The 22,221-nt window shown below is 35.8% G+C and overlaps 1 protein-coding gene across 5 annotated transcripts in view; it reads right to left on the bottom strand.

Moving 5' to 3' along the window:
• Positions 1-22,221, bottom strand: part of FAF1 (Fas associated factor 1) — a 159,924-nt gene that overhangs the window by 92,284 nt on the left and 45,419 nt on the right. For all 5 annotated transcript variants that reach the window (XM_085586271.1, XM_085586272.1, XM_085586273.1 and 2 more), the window contains one exon: positions 15,640-15,745. In XM_085586271.1, the coding sequence (XP_085442397.1) occupies positions 15,640-15,745 (106 nt within the window). The remainder of the gene's footprint in view (positions 1-15,639; positions 15,746-22,221) is intronic.

The raw sequence follows: 22,221 nt of genomic DNA, 5'->3' as shown, positions 1-22,221 counted from the left end.
TTTTCCAAAATTTCCAAAACTGTTTGAAAGGACTGAGAGATCAGCTATTAAGTGGAAGTTCAGCTATGGTGGCTTTGGCAGTGATGACAACCCAAGGACTCTAGCAGGATTTGCAAGGAAGCTGTGGAAGCAGGAAGTAATTCAAAGACATCTGCAGTTAGTTCTGCCACACATCTCTGACCTTCCTGTAGACTCTGCAAGCATGGAATCAATCTATCCCTGAAGAAAACCCCTTAGTTACTCACTGAAATTCAAAAGTGCAGTTATGTAAGTGATAAAAAAAAATCCTGTTTCTATATTTTACTAAACAGGCAATGTAAGAAAAACAGGAAGCTTCTGGTTTCATCACCACCTCTTTGAGACTGATATTCCAGATGTGATCCTTGGAAATAGGTCATTAAAAGAATCTGGGATGGAGATTTTGACAATATACTTATATCACATTATCTTAAAAATGCTCACAATTGCATGAGAGACATTAGCCTTGGGAAAGATGTAAAATTAACCTGAAAGAAAGCTGCAATGCCACAAATGAAGAAGATGAACAGCAGAAATTACAACCTTATGCTTTTGTTTTTCAGTATCTGTCTCTGATTCAGAAGATCTTAAGGCATTTTTACCAAGCAGGAATAGAGAAGGACAGAAATGCACATTTCAGAATAAAAACTGTGTAGAAATACTTGCAAATTAAATGCCTCTTTTTACTTTCATCAGAGCTTTCCTTTCAAAAAAGAATCAATAAAGCTTCAGAAGAGTAAATTATGTGCAGTTTGTTCTTCCTGCATCAGCATCAGTGCCAATTAAATTCTGAACCCTAAATCTTTATTGTTTCCTATTAGCTGCTAACTAGTAGGAACACTGTGATTTTCTGAGATCCCAGGCTGAGACTTGCCATAGCAGCAGTTAGAAAAAAAAATGATCTTGTTTTGACTTGTCTGCTGGGTAAACTTGACATTGAAGCTACATGGTGGAAAATAAATACATAATACCAAGATGTTAATTTTACAGCAACACTTAACTCTTGTGACCACAATTAACACTCAGGGAGAGAAAAAAAAAAAAAAAAAAGCCATTGACAGGTCTGCCTGGCTCCTGCTTCTGCACTGCTTCCCAGGCTCCCTCTGAGCAGTGGCTCAGCTCCTGCACAAGCCAGGCTGGCACTGACCCCGGGGGCTGCCTTCAAAGCAGCACGAGGGGAGGAAGAGGGGAGCAGGATGACAGGGAGGTAAACGCAGCTGTAAAATGACACTGACTCCCAGCTAGGATCCAAAACAGAAGTCTAAGAGCAAAGGGCTGCTGAGAACAGCTCATCCTCTCCTCCTCCCTCTCCCAACCTCAAGCTCTGGTAACACCTCTACAAGGAGGGCAGTACATGAGTTCCAGAAAAAAGCAGTTTTGTGGGAACTACATCCTATTTCTGAGGCAGAATTGGCTTTCGAATTCTGATGCTACAAGGTCTTCATTTGTTATAAAATGACCACAAAAGGCGCATTTTGGGAATAAAGGTACGTTTGTTTTGCATCAACACTGCTCCAAATCCCCCACTACAACCCTGAGAGCACAGAACCACTGTTGCAACACTGAACTCCTCCAAAATATCATGAACCTCGTGATACAGTATTCTTACGTCTTTTCCAGAACAGTGACATTTATCACTACACTGGAAAAAGAATTAAAAAGAAAACCCCAGCAAGTCATAATTTGAACAGTGAAAGAACATGGATAGCATGCATAGAGAAATTAATAGTGTGAGCATGTTTCTATTTATGATATGAATGCTAAACTTTCTAGTAATTTCTAATGTATCAAGGTATTACTTTCTAGCAATTTCTAATACTACACTTAAATTGCCAAGCAGTCAAAGAAGAAAGTGCAAAATAAACTTTTATTCATCCTATTCCAACTGCATTACAGTAAGCTGACAATGATTCACAAATGGGAGAACAAAAGTATGCAAGGAATTGAGAAGGAGCTTTTAGAAAGCCTGAGAAGCATTTTTTTTTCCCTGTGGAACCATCCAAAGTCAAAGGATGGATCCAAAGTCCTTTTGATTGAAGAAGAAAGTCATCATGGAAAGAAACCCCTGAGGAGACACTAAAACTTTGAAGAACAAGTCAGATTTTTTTACTTTCTCATTAATGTAATAAAGATAACTTGCTACATGAAATCAATAAAGACTGTGAAATCAAAGTGGCAGCCTCAAGAAAAGCCAACTAACTACTGACCAAACCCACCCAGATTCAAGGACATAAATTACTATCAAACCTTAATAATTAAGTAATAAATTCCTTTAAATCAATATATTTGGAAGACTAATTCAAAATCATTAAAGAAGCAGATAACACTCAGAATTAAAATACAGAGCACATAATATGTAAACATCAAGCATAAAAGTTTATTAATTGTTATATACTTCTCATGTATTTGCACTACACTCATATTTCAAATGCAAATATTAATTTGGAGAGAAATACCTACTGTATATGCACACACTGAAACAGTTTGCTCAGCTATACTGCATCAATGCTTATTTGACAAGTTATAGCATCACAAGCTGCTCATTTACATTTTCAGCTACTCTCCCTGTTTTTTCCTTGAGAATAAATTAATAAAACAGATCCATACTAACAGCTTCTCCTCTGAACCACAAAAATACTCTTAGTTATGCAAATTCAGTGTATAAAATTTATACCAAATTTATAACAAAATTACATCGCAAATGTAAAAAGAACGCCTGTCTAAATCCTAAGAATGTGTAATATTTTAACTATGACAATTAACACCAGCAATAAAAGTTTAGTTTATAGAAAGAATTTCCATTACATATTCACATGATAGTGAAAATTCAGTCTCTGAAATATTAATGTGCACTATACAGGCACACAAGAGCAGCTTTCAAGTATAATACAACACACAAGCATTCGGCAAAAAAAGTATAAAAAGAACAACACTTTAAAAGTTTCTCACTTACAGTATGTTATTTTGTATTGCATTGTAAGGATAAAACAGTATTTAGGAAAGTTAGGTCAGATATTGATAGTGCATTTAAACAAGTAGAAATGAAGAAATTCTTAAGCTGTTTTTATTAAAACCTGCAAAATTCAATAAAACAGAAGATGAAAGGTATAAATGAGAAAGTAATACAAAAGAAAACATGTATGTGAGTTACCAAAAAATTAAAGAAACAGAAGGAAAAAAACCTTAAAAAGAATATGAAAAAGGTAAGAGAAAAATACACTGTTTCCTAAACAAGCAAAAGGACATATAGAGTTAGAAATTCAGTTGGGTGACTGTCAGATTTTGTAAGTCATATCTGAATGATCCCAGATTTGACCTAAAAACTGACACAAGGCAAAAGACACAAAACAAGAACTGAAACTGATTTTCAGTTCTCATCTGATACCAATGTCATGAGACAACAGATGCTTATTTCAGACTATGCTAAAAATATCCTCTACTTCAAACAGTTTGCAGTTAGGCTGCAGAATAAACATTTCATCTCTAAGTTTTATTGTTCCACACTTCAAACCGATCATAAGAAAGAAAATTAACAAAACACAATGCTAATGTAGTTCTCTAAGGGGAAAACTTTCTTTTTGAGTATTTAAAATCTTGTCTTACTGCTCATGGTGATTCTTTGCATGGCTACTGTGCAGTGAGTTGAAAACACCCAGTATATGCACCTTCCACTCCATCTTTCATTTATTCATTCTTATTCAAGAAGAATTCTACCACCTCTGTGTACAAAATTATTTTTTAAATGACACTCTTTCTGCTACAATGGAGGCTTCCCAATGCTGCAGGATTTGAAAACACTGATTTGCACCAAGGGACTGAAGTAGATCCAGCCCTTGTAAAATGGAATTGCACTTCAAACACACACTCCTCATGTTAAGGCTCCCACCTGTCCAACTTACTGCACACTTCAGCTTGGAGGATGAAACAGTCTGAGCAGGCAAACCAATTAGTATCAAGAGCAAAGTAAAAGATAACATGCAAAATTCTGAGATTTTAATTAATAAGAAACATTCAATCCACAGGACCAGCTAGAAATGGACACTGTTAAAATGCCAAAATAGATAAATATCAGAGATCTTTTTCCATAAACAGGTTTTCTCTGCAGACCTCTTACTGCACTGTCCTCTGTGCTAATGCAGCCACAGCTGTGAACTGCAACTTGGTCTGTGGGAAGATTTAAGGAAGAGTTTCATCTCAGTCTATTGCTCTTAGCTCATCAAAAAAGACATTTTCAGCTCACCTCAAACCTCACAGAATGATCTAGAGAATTTATATATTTTCCACTGGCCTCACAAGAGCCATCCTTGCAAAATTAACGTGGACCTGCCTGACTTTGCCTCCAGTTTACCTTCACTGTATTGCTTTGTACTACCAAAGAAAGTGTCCTCTTCCACTCTTCTGTTGGTGCTTTTTGCTTGCCTTAGTCCTGGCCTAGGCTGCCCTGTGGTCAGAGCTCTCAGCTGCAGTCTGGTCTTTTCTCTGCCAGCCCAAGGTCAATGCAAAGAATAAAAAAAGAGCCAAGACCTTTTAAGCAGAATGGGTGAAAGAGACTGTTAGTTATAGGTGAAATTGTCAACAGACAAAACCCTCTGCAGATTAATCCAAGCACTTCTTACACTCCCCACATTTGAATTATTCAAGAATAAGTCCTTCTTGCCTTAAAAGAGGAACTTTGTGAGTAAGTGCAAACAGAAGTTTATGCGAGACTCAGAGGGGAGATGTTGAAGTGAAATTCAGTTTACAGTTACAGAGAAATTAATAACAGGACACAAACACAGCTCACAATATTTCTTAAATGAAAGTCACTGTGTTACAGTTGCTGAGTTCAGTAAAAGTGAACTCGGCAAAATGAGTGAAATAAGACCAATATAAAACTTTTCTGTCTCTCCTAAAAGAAATTGCAGTACCCTGATGCTGTGAAAATAACTGAAATTAAGTCAGTCCTTGGGTTGCTGGTGTTAGAGTAAGGTATGCACAGCTCTGCCATGTGATACCAGACAGACTTACTGCTATTTTATTAGCACACATTTGGAAGAAGGTCTCTCCTTCTTATATAGAAATTGTAGAAAAATAGCAAAACTCCCTTGTTCTTTCTATTCCTATTTCCCTTGTTTTTCTTTAATTGGTTATTTGTTTCCAATATTGTGAAGATTCTCAGCTAGTTTGTACTTCCAAATTACATCATAATTTCCAAGACACCTACTGGGCATTAGACATACCAGATAACAGCTACTAGATGGAATCAACTTCCTGGGGACAAAGGAGTGGTGAGAGTTAAGGTCTTGGTACACCAAATCTCTGTTGTTTATGTCTCCCTCCCCACTTTTCTGCACTTCCCATTAATCAGAGTTTGACCAAAAAAAATTCTGCCTTCTAACCAAACCTAAGCCTTTTTCTTTTTAACCTGCTGCAGTAAGAATTGATTCATAAACACATTCCTGGTTATTCATAAAGTTCTAGTTCCCTAAATACGATAAGAACAAACAACATAATAAAGCAACAATAAAAAGTCTTGGGTCACAGCTCAACCCCCTTTCCAGGCAGCACATACCCCAAAGCTTTTTTCCTCATCTTTTCCACATAACCAGGCCCTGCTCTAGATGGCATTTTCCTGACACTGCGGGTTGTCCTACCTTCCTACCTGTTGCTTTGGTTTTTAAATAATTTTACCAGTCAAACAGTATTTTATATAACAGTAGCAACAGGAATCTCAGTGTGATTTTGTTTGGGGCAGTCATACACGTGTGGTTTTGGGGTGAGAAACCAGCTGGTTTGGGTCACTCATGGTCTGAGGAGAAGCACATCAAGCCAGAAACCACTGAAGCCAATAGTTTAATCCACATAAAAATGGCAACACTGGACATACATGCTGGGTCTTGTGGGGTTTTTTGTTTGGTTGATTGTTTTCCTAGTGTGAATATCAAAACATTGCCTATTTAAATCAATTCTACTCAGCTCAAAGAAAGCAGAAAAAAATATCAAATTTTTTTTTTTTTTTTTTGTTCCCAAGCTCTGTTGATCTTGAGAAACAGAAGAGAGTACTGAACAAAGAGCTCCTCTCCTTCTTCCTGTGTATAGGAGCAAGTTCTACAGAATTGGGAATTAATCTTTGGTCAGAAGATTGATGATCTGATAAAAAATGGGCAAATTTCATACAGGAAGATACTTATGGTGTGCTCATGTCCTGTGAACATTGTCAGCTGCTCCTCTTCTAGAAGATGTGGCTTTCCTTTCCATTCTTTTTAAGCCTTGTTTGTCCTTATGGCTTTGTCTAGCTGTGTTTTAATTAGTTTGCCTCCGCCATACCCGGAGGAAGCTGAACTTGAGAAACATCTGTAGCCTATTTTTATTTATTTCTATGTCCCCACAACAGTGGATGCAGTCTCAAACAATCTCTTGTGCCATCCCTCCTGTGATGCTCCTCTAGTAGGAAACTGGGCAGTTTGATTTGTCTATACATTAAATATGGATATTTACACTACAAGTTTGTATCATTTCCTCTGTCCACCATCATCCCTGTGTAACTTCCTGCATCTCTGCTGTCAAAACAAGGTAAGAGTAAGTTCACTTTGGTCTGCTAATCTAGGCAGGGAAAAATAAAAGTAGATTTGAGGCTTGGTACAAACCCAAAAATTGTGATCAAACTATATAGTTAGTAAATTGTTTGTCTGAATCTTTCATGTGTGATGAAAGATTATTATCATAATTCATTAGCAAATTACAGACTTTGTAATGCACGCAGTCACAAATTTGGCTTTGTATCAATCAGTTGAGACCAGCTGGGTAGAAATTAACACAACTCTGGGATACATAAAATGAAGTGTTCTTTCATTTTCAATTCGCTGGAAACTTTGAAGGAAAAAAATAGAAGCCCTTTCAAAAATGTCAATTTTCCCTGCTTTTTGTAAATCATTCCATTTCACTGTAGAGATACAGAGATACAAATAAACATACATGGGATGTATGTAACTGAATACCACAGAAACTGCTCCATCAAAATAAATTAAAAGTATATGAAAAGCAGTGCAGTAAAAAAAATCCTTTCATTATTTCTGTGACAGTCATACACATTAGTGATCACCAGAATTATTAAACAAACACAAAAGCTAATAGCCAAGCTACTCACAAGATACAATATTGTCAAAATTCCTGCTCTGAGCTTTCCCAGTCTGCCAAATGACCTTGTACAAAAATGCTTGTTTTGATTATGTCTCCTTTGCCTAAGCTACAAGGCTGCGTATAGTGACAGCTGCATTTGGGAGCAACTTAAAACAAATTTTATCTTAGTGGCACCTAATCCAGAGACTGGTACAAGCAGCATGGAAAAGTCAGTGTCAAAATTAAACAATGAAGGCTTTTCTAGGAACAGATGCTTTTTCCCTGCAGCTGTAAAAACCTTAAAACAATCCTATGCCCCACTGTCTGGTCACGCAACTACCACAAAGCAAGGCATAAATTTTGCCACTTATTGCAAATATTTGCTGAGAGCTGCTATAACCCTTTTTAAAAACAGTAACAGGGATTTCTTGCAGGTGATTATGAGGCCATTTTATCCTTTAAATGAGTGCAAGGCTCTCCAATTTATGCCCACGATTCCTGATACAAAACCAAAAGGATAACTTTTCAAATTCATGTTTTACACAGATAAAACTGAAAAATCCTAAGAAACAGGTTTACTACAGAGATGGTGCCTGTGTCACTAAAATGTTATGGATGGGACAAACATTATTAATTCACAGTTGGAACAGCAACTGAGTGTTTTCTTTGCACAGTAATTACAAAGCAATGTAGTGCAGCACCATCATTACACTGCTGCTTCAGGATACTTTTGACCATTTTGGTGCTGTAACTCCACAACCACTACTTTAAATATCCTTATCACCACAACTATCCAAAAAATTACCTCTTTCTGTTCATTGAATGCAGTGATAAACTTCAAGCTGAAATATTAGCTCTTAGGAAACAACTTCTGTAACTTAATGAATATAAGTAAATCCTCAATTCCCAATTAAGTGAGCAATTTACAATGTCAAGCATGTAGTTACACTCCATATGAACTGATGGGGATTTTAGATTAGCTTCTGTTGTGTATTTAAAAGTGATAGCACCAACATGATTTACATAAGTAAAATATTTTCAAATATTTTCTCACCAAGCAAGCACTAAAAATTGTGAAGTGTTTCCTTTCTTACCCAAGTTAAAAAAAAAAATCAACTTTTCCTGAACAACAGTTCATTAGCACCTCACTATTTATAAGTATAATTGGGTTGTTTGATGAGAAAACATGAGAGAACACTGTGCCTACTATAATTTGCACAAATACAAATTTCATTGTTTGAAAACAAATCAGCAATTCAACGAATGTGTTTTTTTTAATATAAGTGTATATCATGCAATAATAGAGTGATCATATTATAGTTAACACAGGATAGAAAGGTTAAACCATGTTCTAAACCACTTTAATTTACAAGCTGTAAATTAATTTTTTTTAATTGCAAAAAAAATGCTAACTTGAATTTTTCATTTGTTATTCAACTAAATATAATTCACACAGATAACAGCACTGTGCTATTTAGCTATAGAGTGCTGCTTTCCCACTCTAAATAGCACAAGAGCTGAGGACAGAGCTGCTTAATATGTTCATAAAGCTGCTTAGGTTTTCTTGTCATTTCATGCTAACACCTTTTTAATAGCTAGCATTATGACAGAAGCCTTGCATAAAAATTCACCAACCCGAAAGTAAAACACAGCAAATATTCAAAATCAGAATAGCAAGCGAAGGTTTTAATTGCAGTTTTTAAAAAATTCAAGGTTTTAAATTAGGTCTTGATCCCCAAAATCCTTAGCATCCTTAAATTACACGAGCAAAGCCATTCAATTCAACATGATTACTTCTAAAATAAGACAACTCACATGACTGAGCATTTACAGAGCCAAACCCATAACCAAAATTATAACAATGACTCCTCATTATTTTCAAATTCAAATAAATTGATCCTTATCCTTTGAGAGTTTCTCTCCAACCCAACTTACACTTAGGGATGGAGGGGAATAGAGACAGAGAAAGAGAGAAAGGAAGAAGAGATATAAACATACACACTCTAAACTGAGTGCTGACAAACTGAACGTTAACAGATGTGTGACTTCTAATTAGTTATAATAATCTGTGCTATTGGAACCTGCCTCCCCTTCCCTTGCAAATCAAACAGCCTTCTTTGGAGTTTTAAACTCTCTGGGTGCTTCTAAATTTATGCAAGGGAAAAAACCTTGCTTTCAGCAAATTTTAGATAAACTACAGTGATAACTTTATGAAAGGAAAATATTAAATTATAATTATCCTAAACAGACACAGTCTTGTGAAACTAACCCTACATTCATATGAAAATACAAAGCATTGACTATAATGAATTTGATTCATCCTTGGACACAAAGCTTTACCACAGTAAACTCAGTCAACTGTTGCTCTTGCTTTTATATTCATAGTACTTAAATAGCGCACTTTAAAACAAAAAAAACTCCAATTGGCTTTTCATACATCCACCCTCCCCAAAAATAACGCACTTGAAAAACCCAAATGATATGAAAAGGCTTCAAGGCCTCTTTTCTCCTTTTCACAGCACTTTTTTTTTATTTCTGTTTGCAGTAATCTGCCTTTCACTTTCTCATTGCTACAGAACAAACGAGGAGGCTCAGCACTTTGAAAAGGGGGCTCAATGTGTAATGGGTCCACTAGAATTAATTTAGTTGCACCAAATCCATTGAGCAGTGAGGTTTTTTTCTCTTCTCAAATCATTTTGAGTCGGATGCAGCCCCCAGCCTTTGTAATTCTAGTAAAGCACTTAAAGTGCACAGTAGGTGTTCATCAGGACCATCTGGTCAAAAGCAAAACAAGCTGCTGATTTTGCCTTTGAATAGAATGAAGCAAGTGTGAATTAGTCTCTTCAATTAGCACTATTACAACCTGTCAAGTGCATATTGTAAAACAGGATTATTACAGTATTGGTCACCAGTGCAATTATTTACTCTCTGCCTTTTCTTGCATATAAAAATGTCCATGTTTACTAGTTTTTAATAACTGAAGATCGTTTCTTTAATGATATGCACGTCCAAACCCTCCAAAATCAAATTACAGGTTATGAAACATATTCTGTCAGGAATATATTAGGTTTCGTAATTAAGTGAGAAGTAGTGCCCTTTCTTTATCTCTTATTGCTGTCTCTGTTGCAGAAAAAGAAAAGTAGTTATACATATTTTTCAATGGGATATCTTGGAAATAGATCTCTTCAGTCAGGTATTAAGACATTTAAAATGCCTAATAAAGTTATCACTGTTGAACAGGTACCTAAAAGGTATTTCCTCTTTATTTCCCAAGGAACTTCATCTAATTCCCAACACATGACCACTTACGAAAAGTTTATCAGGATTTCTTTCAGGTTCTAAAATACATTTTACCTTTGGAAAGTGCTGGTTTTCTGTAATACAAAGGCAAAAAACAAACCAAGACATTGATTTAGCTTTTTAAAAATAGATTTTTCTCTCCCTGATGAAAAAGTGAAAGCCTGGCTTGCTAGCACAACCTCATTTACCACTGCAGAACACTGATGCTATCACAGTGATGTTTAAATTATGTATAATGCTGTTACAACTTGCTATAAATTGAGTATAATTTTAAGATGACAGATTTCTTTAAAAAGCAAACTGAATGTTCACATTTCACAGAGACATACATCTCTCGAGTACAATGAATATAGCAATGTATTTTAATAGCTTCTCTGATACTAGGAGTATTTAAACAATAGAACGTTTGTGCACTTCCTATTAAATTCAAAAAGTGCTAGTTGCTGATTTTTACTACAACAGTAGTTTTCAACAATTTTAAAGCAAGTACAAAATGTCAAAACACAAAATAACTGTTTCTGAAATTATTAATATATTTACCATATTTGGGTACATCTATTTCTGGTAAATGTGTTTTAATTGCAATTATTTAGCTACAACATTTAAAAGAGTAACATTATTTATACAGGCATTTCATGTCTCCATGTCAGTGTCAGTTTGAATGATCTCACTCAACAACAACTATCTTGAAAATATTTTTTTCAGAACCAAAAAACAGATCTGAAAACAGACCTTCAGCCAGACTATTTTTCTGCCTGCTGCAGGTAATTTTTCAGCTTACCTATATTTATATATTACATTTCTTTAGGCCTTGTATATGAGGCTTCCGCCTGCATGCTCATAATGCTGATTTTGCATCTTGTTTAACATTCATCCACTCACGAAAAAAGTTTAAAGAAATCCATCACAAAGGATTTGATTAGAGTCTGTCAACACAGAATTTACAGTTTATCTCAGCCCAGGCAGTTGTGTGCACAAATAGTTCCTCCTCCTGCCTGGAGGGCTATTGGATACATTGCTTTCCATATTCCACCTTAGCCAGTGAGTCTGTGGGGAGCAGAGAACAAATACATTACCTAGCACAGGTGACAGGGATGCTGAGCAGACAGCCCCTGCTTAAATTATTGGCTAAAGGAACGGAATAAAAAGCAGAGGCAGCTATGCAGAGGCAGCCAGTATTTAAAAACTCATCTTCTCTGCATTGTTTGCATAGATTTTATGTTTTACTAAGAATTCTAGTGCCCAGTACTTGCTTTACATAGTATTCTCAACTGGAATTTCCAGCAGTTACAAAATAAGATCACCAATCTGTGAGGGGACTGAGGGTTCTGCATATTTATCCACCCTTTAGCAGCCACAGCTTGTGTACACTGGATATTTTTGCAATCCTGCACGAAAGAATCACAAAAAGGCTTCAAAATCTGTATCAAAAGAGTAAAATAGACAAATGTAAAGTCCTTGTTTTCAATGGAGCGATCCAGTTTGTTAAATGTTTGATTTTTTTTTCTCTGTGTCACTGATTAAAACAAAAAGTGTAGAGCACATTATTGTGACTCAAGCCCATTAAGTTTTTCACAAATTAGTTTGTCTGCTCCAGGATCAGAACACAAACTTGCTTTTAACACTTTCAAATATTCCCCTTTCTGAAGAAGGCTTTCCTTCATTTCTGTCAAATAATAAAAATACAACTTGCAAAAATGAAAAATAGTAGAAATGTTCATTTCTAAATGAGAACAAGTTGGTAAGTATAGATAGAGAAGAAATTATCTTTAATGTGGCAATGCCTTGTAATAATTTAGGACAGAGCTTCTCAAACCTGAAGTTAAAAAATCTCTCCAATTTCAAACAGCCTCTATAAATTATTGTAGCAGAATAAAGAACAAGTCTTCAGAAGAAAACTCATTTTAGCCTTGTATTAGGAGTTCAATTTGTCAAATTGCCTTTATTTAACCGTCTAACACACTGGAAATGTATTCATTAAGTCTCCTAACTGGCACAAAACCTACCAATTTCCAATTTAAAATGCAGATAATGGAAAAAAGTAACCATGATATTTTCCAGAACAGTATCTGCCTAGAATTAATTTAATAGTGCAATTTTATGAGAACAAATGGATGGCAGAAACCTGTGACACAGATTAACTTGCAATTTAGACCATCGTGTTGTTATTAACTTTCCAAGTTAACTACTCCCCTGCCCAACTCAAAAAAGAAAATTTAAATCGAATATACAGAATTTTTTACAAGTTCCATTTACTTTTTTATTTAATTTCCAAAGATTCTGTATAAGTTCAGGATCACAAAACAATATAACTGAATTTAACTTATATTTTTTAAGATGAGAAAACAGATCGTAATACATAAAGAGTTAGCTATTTAGATAAAGAATATTAAAAAATAAAACAAAGGCATTTGCAATTACCCTCCAAAATGCCACTATTAAAGTAATATGCAATCAGTTTTGGAAGCAAACATGAGCACTACGGGATCAGGCTTCTCTCAGTTAATTTTTTGTCACATGGTTTCCCCTTAAACACTGCAATTTCTTTGAAAAAACAATTCATCCAAATATCATTCACTATTAAACATGCATCCTAAACAATAAAAAAACAGAGAACTGCAGCAATAGCAGTTTAGGAAAGCACAGTTGTGAGCTCACTGGATTTTGCATTTAATGCACTGCAAAACATTTCTGCTTTCTGAAAGGGTGGTGGGGTTGAGTTTTTGGTGCAAGACTGGGGGGTCTTTGAGACGCCTGGAAAAAATATCTATTCCTTAAAATTCACAATACTAATAACAACAACACACTGCACCAGTAGCCCTTGAGAGACAGTTTCACCAACTGTGGCAAGAAGTAGAACATTTCTAGAATCTTAAATATTTCTTTTAATAATTGATGTAGTCATTTTGAATCTTTCTGCATAGGAGATGGCGTGTGAGTAGATTGCATTAACACTGCTTAAACATTTCAACTTGTCAGTATGGCCAAGTCGATTTCTGAAATATTTGCTGTATTTTCCCATCGAAACAGTAATAAAGGTAGAATAAATATATGCCACTGCTTTATAATCACTGAACATTAATGAATATTTTATGTCTTTTTAAATCTCCCTGTTTAATTTAAAAGGGTGAAATTAAGTCTCCTCCCTGCAATATGCCAATTATCTGTAAATCAAACAATAACTTGGCCATTATAGTCCTTTTTGTTAATATACCAGAAGCTAATTTGAAAACACTGAGCAGCATTTTTAGGTAATAATTGAATAGTCCTTCCTGCCCTCTTGTGGTTGGCAACTGCATCACTAAGCTTCTCCACCGCTACAAAAATACACCAGGAGGAAAGTAAACTATTAATTTGTTAAAGTGTGAACAAGAGAATGAAGAGGGAAAAAAAAAATCTAACAGTCCCTGGAGAGGACAGAGACAAAGGAGATGAGGAACGATACCACCGGTTCCTCCAAGCCACAAGGACTGCCTAGATTTGTTACAATGATTACTCTAAAAGGAAAAAAAAATTAAATTAAGAAGCCATTAGGGAGTTAACATTCAAAACAGTGCTTGTTTTCTATAATTAGACAAATGTTCAGCAACCCTTTTACCTCAGCAAAATCCCCAGGGATTTCCAGGAGCCTTTGCACAGACAGACACGTTCACCTGTTCAGCATCAGCTGCAGAACCAGGGCCATTTTAGCCCCTTCACAATTTTATACACTCTATTGGGTATGACACTCAGATACAAGAAAGGCAAGGAAATGTTTTGTGCTCCTTCTGGTTACGTGGTAATAGGGCTTTTATTTTGGTTGTTTAAGGGGAAAATAATTATTAACTTTTACATTATGTTGATTTCATATGGCAACCTGATGACCATAACCTGCCATTACAAACGAACAAGAAAACTCCAGTGCATGGAAAGTCAGCCTAGATCCCCTGTCACACCTTTCTGGTTCCTTTAAGCCAGGTAAGACCCCTCAGTAAAGAAGTAAATGATACAGCACTGATAAAAAACAAACAAACAATATATATGTATGTGTTTTCTCTTAGAATCACACAATTTTAAAATAAAAAGCACATATTTGGATGATTTATTTCCATAAACATTCAAATTCTTTATCATTCTAGAAAGTCAAAGCTCAGCCCTTCAGAAGTCAAACTGATTCAAGTATGTGTATCTGTATTACCACGAAAAGCAAAACAGAACTTACTGTAGTAGATCAAAACATAAGAAATAGAAAACAAGCTTTCACATGGGAGAATTTAGATCTTAAGAATAACAGGATTCACAAGGAAAACAGTTAGTGATCATTTTTCATTGTTGTATGAGATACTACTCCCATAGCTAATGTTACAGAACTTAAATTAATTCTGTCTACCATGTCAGCATGTGACACAAGAAACTTCAATAAAATCTGTTCAACTCCAAAAGACAGAGAGAAGTGTCAGACCAATAACAGCAAGCATACATTTAATTTTAAAAGCAAACATTTAATCTTAATATTGTGTAATATGAATTCTGAAGATTCACATTTCTAGGTTGTTTGTCAAGTTTCTAGAAGGCAGTGGGTCATATGGAAAATAACATCCACAACATGTGGCATTAGATACACCATGGAGCACTAGACAACAATCTTTGGGCTTGGAAAGGAGTTTCAAAAATATGCAAGGGACTGCTTATTCTGAATTCAGGGAGTCCAGAGTCACATCAGAGATATTTGTTCCTTTAGGACTTAATTCTGCCGAAGTTCTCTCCAATATCACCCCTTGCTGGCCGTTCCACAGAACGGCAGCAACGTCCATTACACACAAAACCATTTGGCAACCAGGCCAGTAAGAATTACAGCACTCCACCAGCAACCAGCACAGTGGTCGAGGTGCCTACAAAATGGAGATGGAGCTGGTTAAAAGAATGGAAGACAGAGGGAGCTTCAAGGCATTTTAAGTAAAATGAAATTTGAAAAGCTCAATAAATTGTGTATACACAACTGTTTGTGTATTTTGCTACTACAGTACAAAAAGAAATATCCTTTCTGTATCATTTAATAGAACACCTTTTTCTAATTGAATTCTTTAATCAAATTACAGCAAATCTTGATGATCCAGTTGATTAAAATAAAAAATACTAATAAAATACAGGAATATCCATCAAGACTATGCAAACCCCTTTTAAGAGAGCTGGCATTAGCTATAATGAGCTACATTTATTCTTGAGCTGTGAAACAGCACTCACCTCCTGAATGGTACTGCTTCCTGAGAAGTTGAGGTTGTACTCCCGCTGGACTTCTCGATGGGTGACAATCAGCATGAAGTTTTGATTTAATGACTCCTGCAGGGCCCTGAAATGGTTGAAGGAAAAACAGGAAAATGAGGGATAAGCATGTTATAGCTTGTTTTACAGTTAGATGCAGAAACCCCAGGGTACCCTAAACTCTACATGGACAAGTCCAGGCACAACATTATCATCTCTCTTTTCACTCTTAAATGCAAGGAAGCATGCTGAGAATGACCAAAGGCCATTCCTGAACTCCCTCCTTAATAAGGTGACTGCAGCCTTTAAAGCTCATCTAATGTTAAGTATTTTCAAAATGGAGAGAGTCCCATTATCTTCACAAACATCGGGTGTATTTAGCACTCCTAATGCCATTAATAATAGGCTTGTCAGCATATTGATGGCCAGACCAAATATCAAGCTATGATGCACATTAAGAACTGATGGTAAATAGAACAAGGCAAAGCATGCTCTTCCTTGGGTTATCTGAAGTAGAAACCAAATGGAAATTATTCTGCTTAGATTCATTTAAAGATATATAAACCCAGCTAATTAGAACTGGAAAAGTAACCACAGCAAAATTTCTCGTGTGGGTATTGAACATTTAGAAAATTTAGTTCTGCTCACACTGTTTTAAATGTACATTCTCAGAGGTTTTAATAAAAATAGAAATAAATAAAAATTAAATTAAAAAAAAATCTTAAGATACAGTTTAAACAGACCAACCATATCTTCATGTTGTTATAAACTTGGGGTTTTTTTTTCTGATTTTCCTGTTGGTAAAACATCTGGATATTAAGAAGGCATCCTGATTGATTAATTAGGTACAAAATTATGCAGCTATCTACTTTTCAAAGCAGAAGGCAGGACTTCTGTTACAGACATGGCAATTATGGCTGTGTGCAATCTTACACATGCTACAAAACTGCAGCAACACTGTACCACAGCTTGGGTTTCTAAACAATATTTATGCAGACTTGTTCAGTGGCCTATGAAATTTAATTGGGCCTATTAAACTCTTTTTTTTTCCTTATCACATACACTTAAAAGAATGACAGACTGTTTCTTTGCTTCACATCTTCACTATCCTGTGACACTTCCACATGCCATTTCTCTTAGCACTAAAGGACAAATTCTGAATGCAGATCAACACAGCTGTATCTTATGATACAAGAAGATAAGAAAGACTCCTACATCATTTCAGACCTGATTTGTTAGTTTTAACTCCTTCTGGAATTACTGATCTGCTGTTTTGCTGCTCAAATAGAAGGAAGTCATACAATACTCACTGGATGCTTCAGCAAGAGTTACACAGCTTGTTTGAACATCTTAGGGAAATTCACCTTACAAAAATATCTTCACTCAGAAACCTAATTTGGCTCCAGACACATCTCAATAATCAAATACTACAAAACAAAATAAATCATGAAGTGCTATTTCTTGTCTTTTATGGTTTTCCAATATGGAAAATAAATATAACTGATTGCCAATGCTAAGTATGATCATGAGCATGAGAGATGCTACAAATATAACTGGAGACATCGATGATCACCATGCAGTTTTCTGAACTTTCACAAGATTTTTGACAAAAGGCATAACTTTTAAATACTTAACAGTTCTTCAAAAGAGGGGAAAAAATAAAAAGAAGAGTCCTGAAAAGTTGCATGTCTATTTTCACAAGTAATTCGAATTTGATTGTTAGTAAGTTTCACATCCCCATAACCATATTTTCTATTGGCAAATGTTCAGTAGCAACTAAAATATCCTGCTGTGCGTTTTCAGATTCTGATTTTTTATTTGTTTTCAGCAAATACTGAAGGCAAATGACATATTTAATTGCTCTGAAAACATTAATTACTGCATATGTGGATGGCTCTGGATTCCATACACTCACACAAGGTTCTGTTATAGCAATTTTGACTCTATCTGAAAAATCTGTAGATGCTAACTGATAACATGACTCATGTTTTCATTCTATAATTGATGTAAACATAGAATAAACAGGCCAGTCTGATCAAACCCTCAGTCTCTCCAGTTATGCATGATCCACGCACTTCAGTACAACTCAAAATACAGCTTGCTAATAAAAAGCATCCGCTTGTAGGAAAAGTTTTCTACTTGTGAGAGCAGGAAGTATTTTGGAAAGGAAAAAAATACTCTTCAAACAAATTTAAATGAAGTGCCTAAAAATTAAAAGCTTTAATTTTTGAACTAACAATTTTGACACCTCTACTTTTGGGATTTCTAAGCAACACAAGCTGAATGTTGTTAACAAGCAAATTCTCGGTACATATTCATTGACAAACAGAGTGAAAAAAGAGGCTGAAAATTAAGTTGGCTAAAAAAAAATGAGGAAAAACTGGGTTTGAAAGTGTTAGCAAATGCAGTGCATGGTTAATTGTTCACTTTTTCTTCAGAAAAATAACAAACCGAGGAACATTACTTCTGCTTACAGAAATGTACTGGTCACCTGCTCCAGTCCTTGGAGCTCCTACATCAAAATCTCACATGGCCTGACAGCTGTAAAGCTTGGACAGTGTCCACGAGAAGGTCACAAGGAGGAGGAACTGATGGCACATCTGATTGATGGCACTTCTGATGGGTCACTGGTGCCAGCACTGGTGCCACCCTTCTGTGTGGGATGGGGCTGATGTGAACACAGAGCCAGCGGTGCCTGTCCCTCCCAGAATCAGAGGGGGATGCAGATTACCCCAAATTACTTGGGCCAAAATACATCTTGCACAAAAATGGTATTGTAGCCATCAAGGTAATGATAAATTTTACAAGGTGAAAGTATTTATAGGAAACTTCTCATTGACAGTAAGATGAAGCCTATTTCCATTTCTCTTCAGGTCCACATAAGTAAATTGAGAAGACTAACTTTGAATACAAGGCATATCTCTAAAATTTTGGCCTCTGTGTTTGCAGCTGTTTAATATTCCTACAAATGTTATAGTTCACTACAATTTTCCAAATAAAATAGCTACATTAAAAGGGGAAAAAAAAATCAGGTTCAAACTGTAGGTCCCACTAAAGAAAAGACAGATTTTTTTTTTCCTTCTTTTTCTTTGTTGCCACCAGTGCTAAGAGAATACAATTAAACTGAGAATTAATTAGTGGGAAAAGAAAACTAAATTCTGGAAAGAGGACTAAAGTAGGCCACTCTTGCTAGAACCTTTTTTTCCCTACTGCAAACCCCAGCTTTGAAAAGCATTTGCTGTTAGGTGATATACACCATTACAACCCTTTTACCTCAGCTGAATGATTCTGCACTTGCTGTGCAGCACAATAGGCAAGGGAATCTGTTTTTTTGGGCACCAATCCTCCAATTGAGGTACCCTGCTTGCACCCAAAAAAGAAGTTCAAGAACAGACAAAAGAAAACAGTTCAGAGAGCACAGTCATTGCTCTGACCAGTTCTAGCAAGATACTTGGACATAAAAAACAGATTGATTCTATCTGCTGTTAAATGATGGCATTAATGCTCTGATTTTTTATATGATACTTTGCTTTTTGACAGGATTTTTCTTTGAAATTTTACTAGTATTTTAGAATTTGACACCATAAGTAAATCTTTAATCAATGATATGTAAATGCTCCTTTTCATCCCAGTTTTTATGAAATACACTCAGTTTTTCCCACTAGGCAATATCTTTCTCAGTCACAATGATTTCCCCCAAAACATCTGATTTTATATAAACAGGTATGACACAAGGTAATTAACATTTCCATTTTAAACTTACAGATTTATATAAGCTCATGTCAACAGAAGTCCAAATTTACTGTAATTACAGATTATTTACATTAAAACAAAATAAGAAATCAGTATGTAAATGTAATGTTTGTTGTAGCTAATGCAGCAGGAGGTGGTAGATTAGGTTCAAACAGCAATCAGTTAGCAAATCTGGCTAACATGTAAATGAGCAGAAGCCCTTTTGTTTACATTCTATTGCATTTTAAACTTCAGGATTTTTAAACTGTCTCATGAACAGATGGGAAAATAAAACATTAATCTTACCATTCTTATGGAAGCTTTTAAAGTAACTAAAGCAAGGCACTGCTCCTGTCCAGTTAAACAGACAGGACTAATAATTGGAGCTGCAGGTTACATCGTTCTTAATTAACACTCTGCTACAGTTGATAACGTACAAGACACCACATCACCACCAGTGCTCTGCAATCATCTAAAGCAGAGGCATTCAGCAATATATGGACCTATTGCTTGAAGAAAGGGATCTGTGTTTTTTTTCTTTTCCACATAAATGATTAGACTTGTTTAACAGGTAACAATTACTTAGAAAAATTCCAATAGTTCTAATAATCTCCATAGTATGCACCTGGGTTTTTCATACTTTTCAACTTTCCAGTGATTCATCAAGTATAATAAAATATCTTGAATTTTCAGCTGTTTAGCAAAAAAAGTATAAAATATATTATATCCATTATAATGACAACAGCAATAAAAAATTATAAAAAGCATCTCCCAGAGCACACAGGATAGAAAGGACAATCTGGATGACCCAGTTCCATGGCCAGACTCCCATGCTCACACTTTCATGCTTCCCTCTTGCATCCTTCTAAACCTATTTCCTCAAGTGAGTATTGTCAGCCTTCAAGAAGCATCTAAGGCAACAAAGGGAAGGAATTGCATGCTGAGGAAGGGATTAATCTAATCTGACAAAGCTGGTGCAAGGGATCTACCTCATGGATGTTGAATGATGGACATTCTTTGGCATCTTTCCTTTCAAGAGAAATTGTGTCCTTCTCCACCCACCTGGTAACTTTTGAACATAGTCACTGGTTTTAAGGAGGTCTCATACTGTTAGAAAGCTCTCAAATACCACATGTAAATTGGCAGCCAGGAGGAGGAAGGGGTCCCAAATTACCACCCACCTCAGTAAAAGGCTACACTAAAAGTGAAGTATTTTTATACTCATCCGGGTGACCCTGGCCAGTGATCTCAGAACTACCCACAGGACATGATTTCTCCTTTCCTTTGATACTACCTGACTGTGAGCTGGAGAACAGATGCAGGGCGGGCTGATATTCTGAGCAAGGGGGAAAATATTACACAGATGTTACAAAATATACAACAACAGGAGCCAGCACCAGAGGTAGGTGAGATGCTGGGAAGCATAGAAGGAGAAGGCTGATTTACCACAGCTGCTGGGATGAGGCAGGAATTCACTAGAAATTAGATTTCAGTATGTCCACAGCTCATAGAATACATGGTTATTGTTCTGGATATCATGCATGGATAAGTATGGCTTTGCAGTTGAAATTGTGGAAGCAGGGTGGAACCATACAGGTGATATTTGACATTTAAATTTTATCTTTCCACCTCAATTTACTACCATGCAGTAGTAATTCACTGGGTTTCTAGTACCTATAAAAGTTTTAGGTAGGCCACTGATGAATAAAGATACCCCAGAAGATTTTTATTTATTTAAAAGGCAGGATCGCTTTGCGATTACATTTAGATGCTGGTTTTCAGTCAGTTCTGGGTTAAGCCCATTCAGTCTGTCACAATAAACTTCAATGCCTTCATATCAACATGTAGGAATAGGATGTTTCAGACACTGTTCTGCCTCACTATAAAGAACAGACAAAAATTGGAGCTTACAGAGCTGAGGCCAGACTGTTCCTTTTAAGAAGGGCATGTAGATAAAATATCACATACTAGAATCTCACGCTTTTCAAATATCACTTTCTGGAGATATTCAAATCACGACTATTTATCTCTAGTTCAAAACAGAAGGCATTTGAAGAAAACAACAGATGAACTCCCAGAGCAAGAGGCAAAGTTCCTCAACATCCATTAATAATAGATGTGAGCATGACGCTTTTAAAAATTGTGGGTAACAAACTAATCTGAATAATACCTGACCTAACAGTAGGCAGTAAACAGTGTAACTGGGTTTGGTACATTGCTTCAATTAGATGTGTTTTGATCTGCATTGATGCTTTAATTGGAGGCAAGCCTCCCCTTTCATCTAGAATTTATGACTTCAGGAAGATGATCTAGCCTTCAAATTATCCATGTTTAAATAGCCACTAATTAGTCACCATTTGCTGTCCCAAAGCTACCAACTTTTATCTTAAAAATATCCAGAACTAATCTCCACTATGAAACAAATATAAACTATAAAAGGTAACAACTACTTTGATTTTATTATCAAGTGAAGTTCTTTAAAACCATTAATCCAATAAAAAAGGCAAAGAACTGTTTTTAAACAGTTTGCTGTTATATACTTTACTGCAGTTGCAATAAAAACTCTCTCCAGACTCCCTTTTTCTCTCCAGAATTATAACATTCAAAATACAATATACAGCAATACCTGGCTAGAAAATTTTGAAATTGGAAATGAAACAATGAGCAGCTGTAGTGTCTTTTCACTGTTCTTCAAATAGCTGCCAAGGTACAATGGCTTATTGTCCTCACACACAAATACAGCTCCTGTTTGCACATACAGTTCATGTACACCACCCTCTGTTCAAGTGCCACTCTTCCCTCTCTTAATGCTCTTTTTCTTATAACTATTAT

This window comes from Lonchura striata, chromosome 8 (assembly GCF_050655825.1).
Source record: "Lonchura striata isolate lonStrDom1 chromosome 8, ASM5065582v1, whole genome shotgun sequence".
NCBI lineage: Eukaryota > Metazoa > Chordata > Aves > Passeriformes > Estrildidae > Lonchura > Lonchura striata.
The sequence above is the reverse complement of the archived record's forward strand: the minus strand, read 5'-3'. Positions and strand labels throughout refer to the sequence as shown.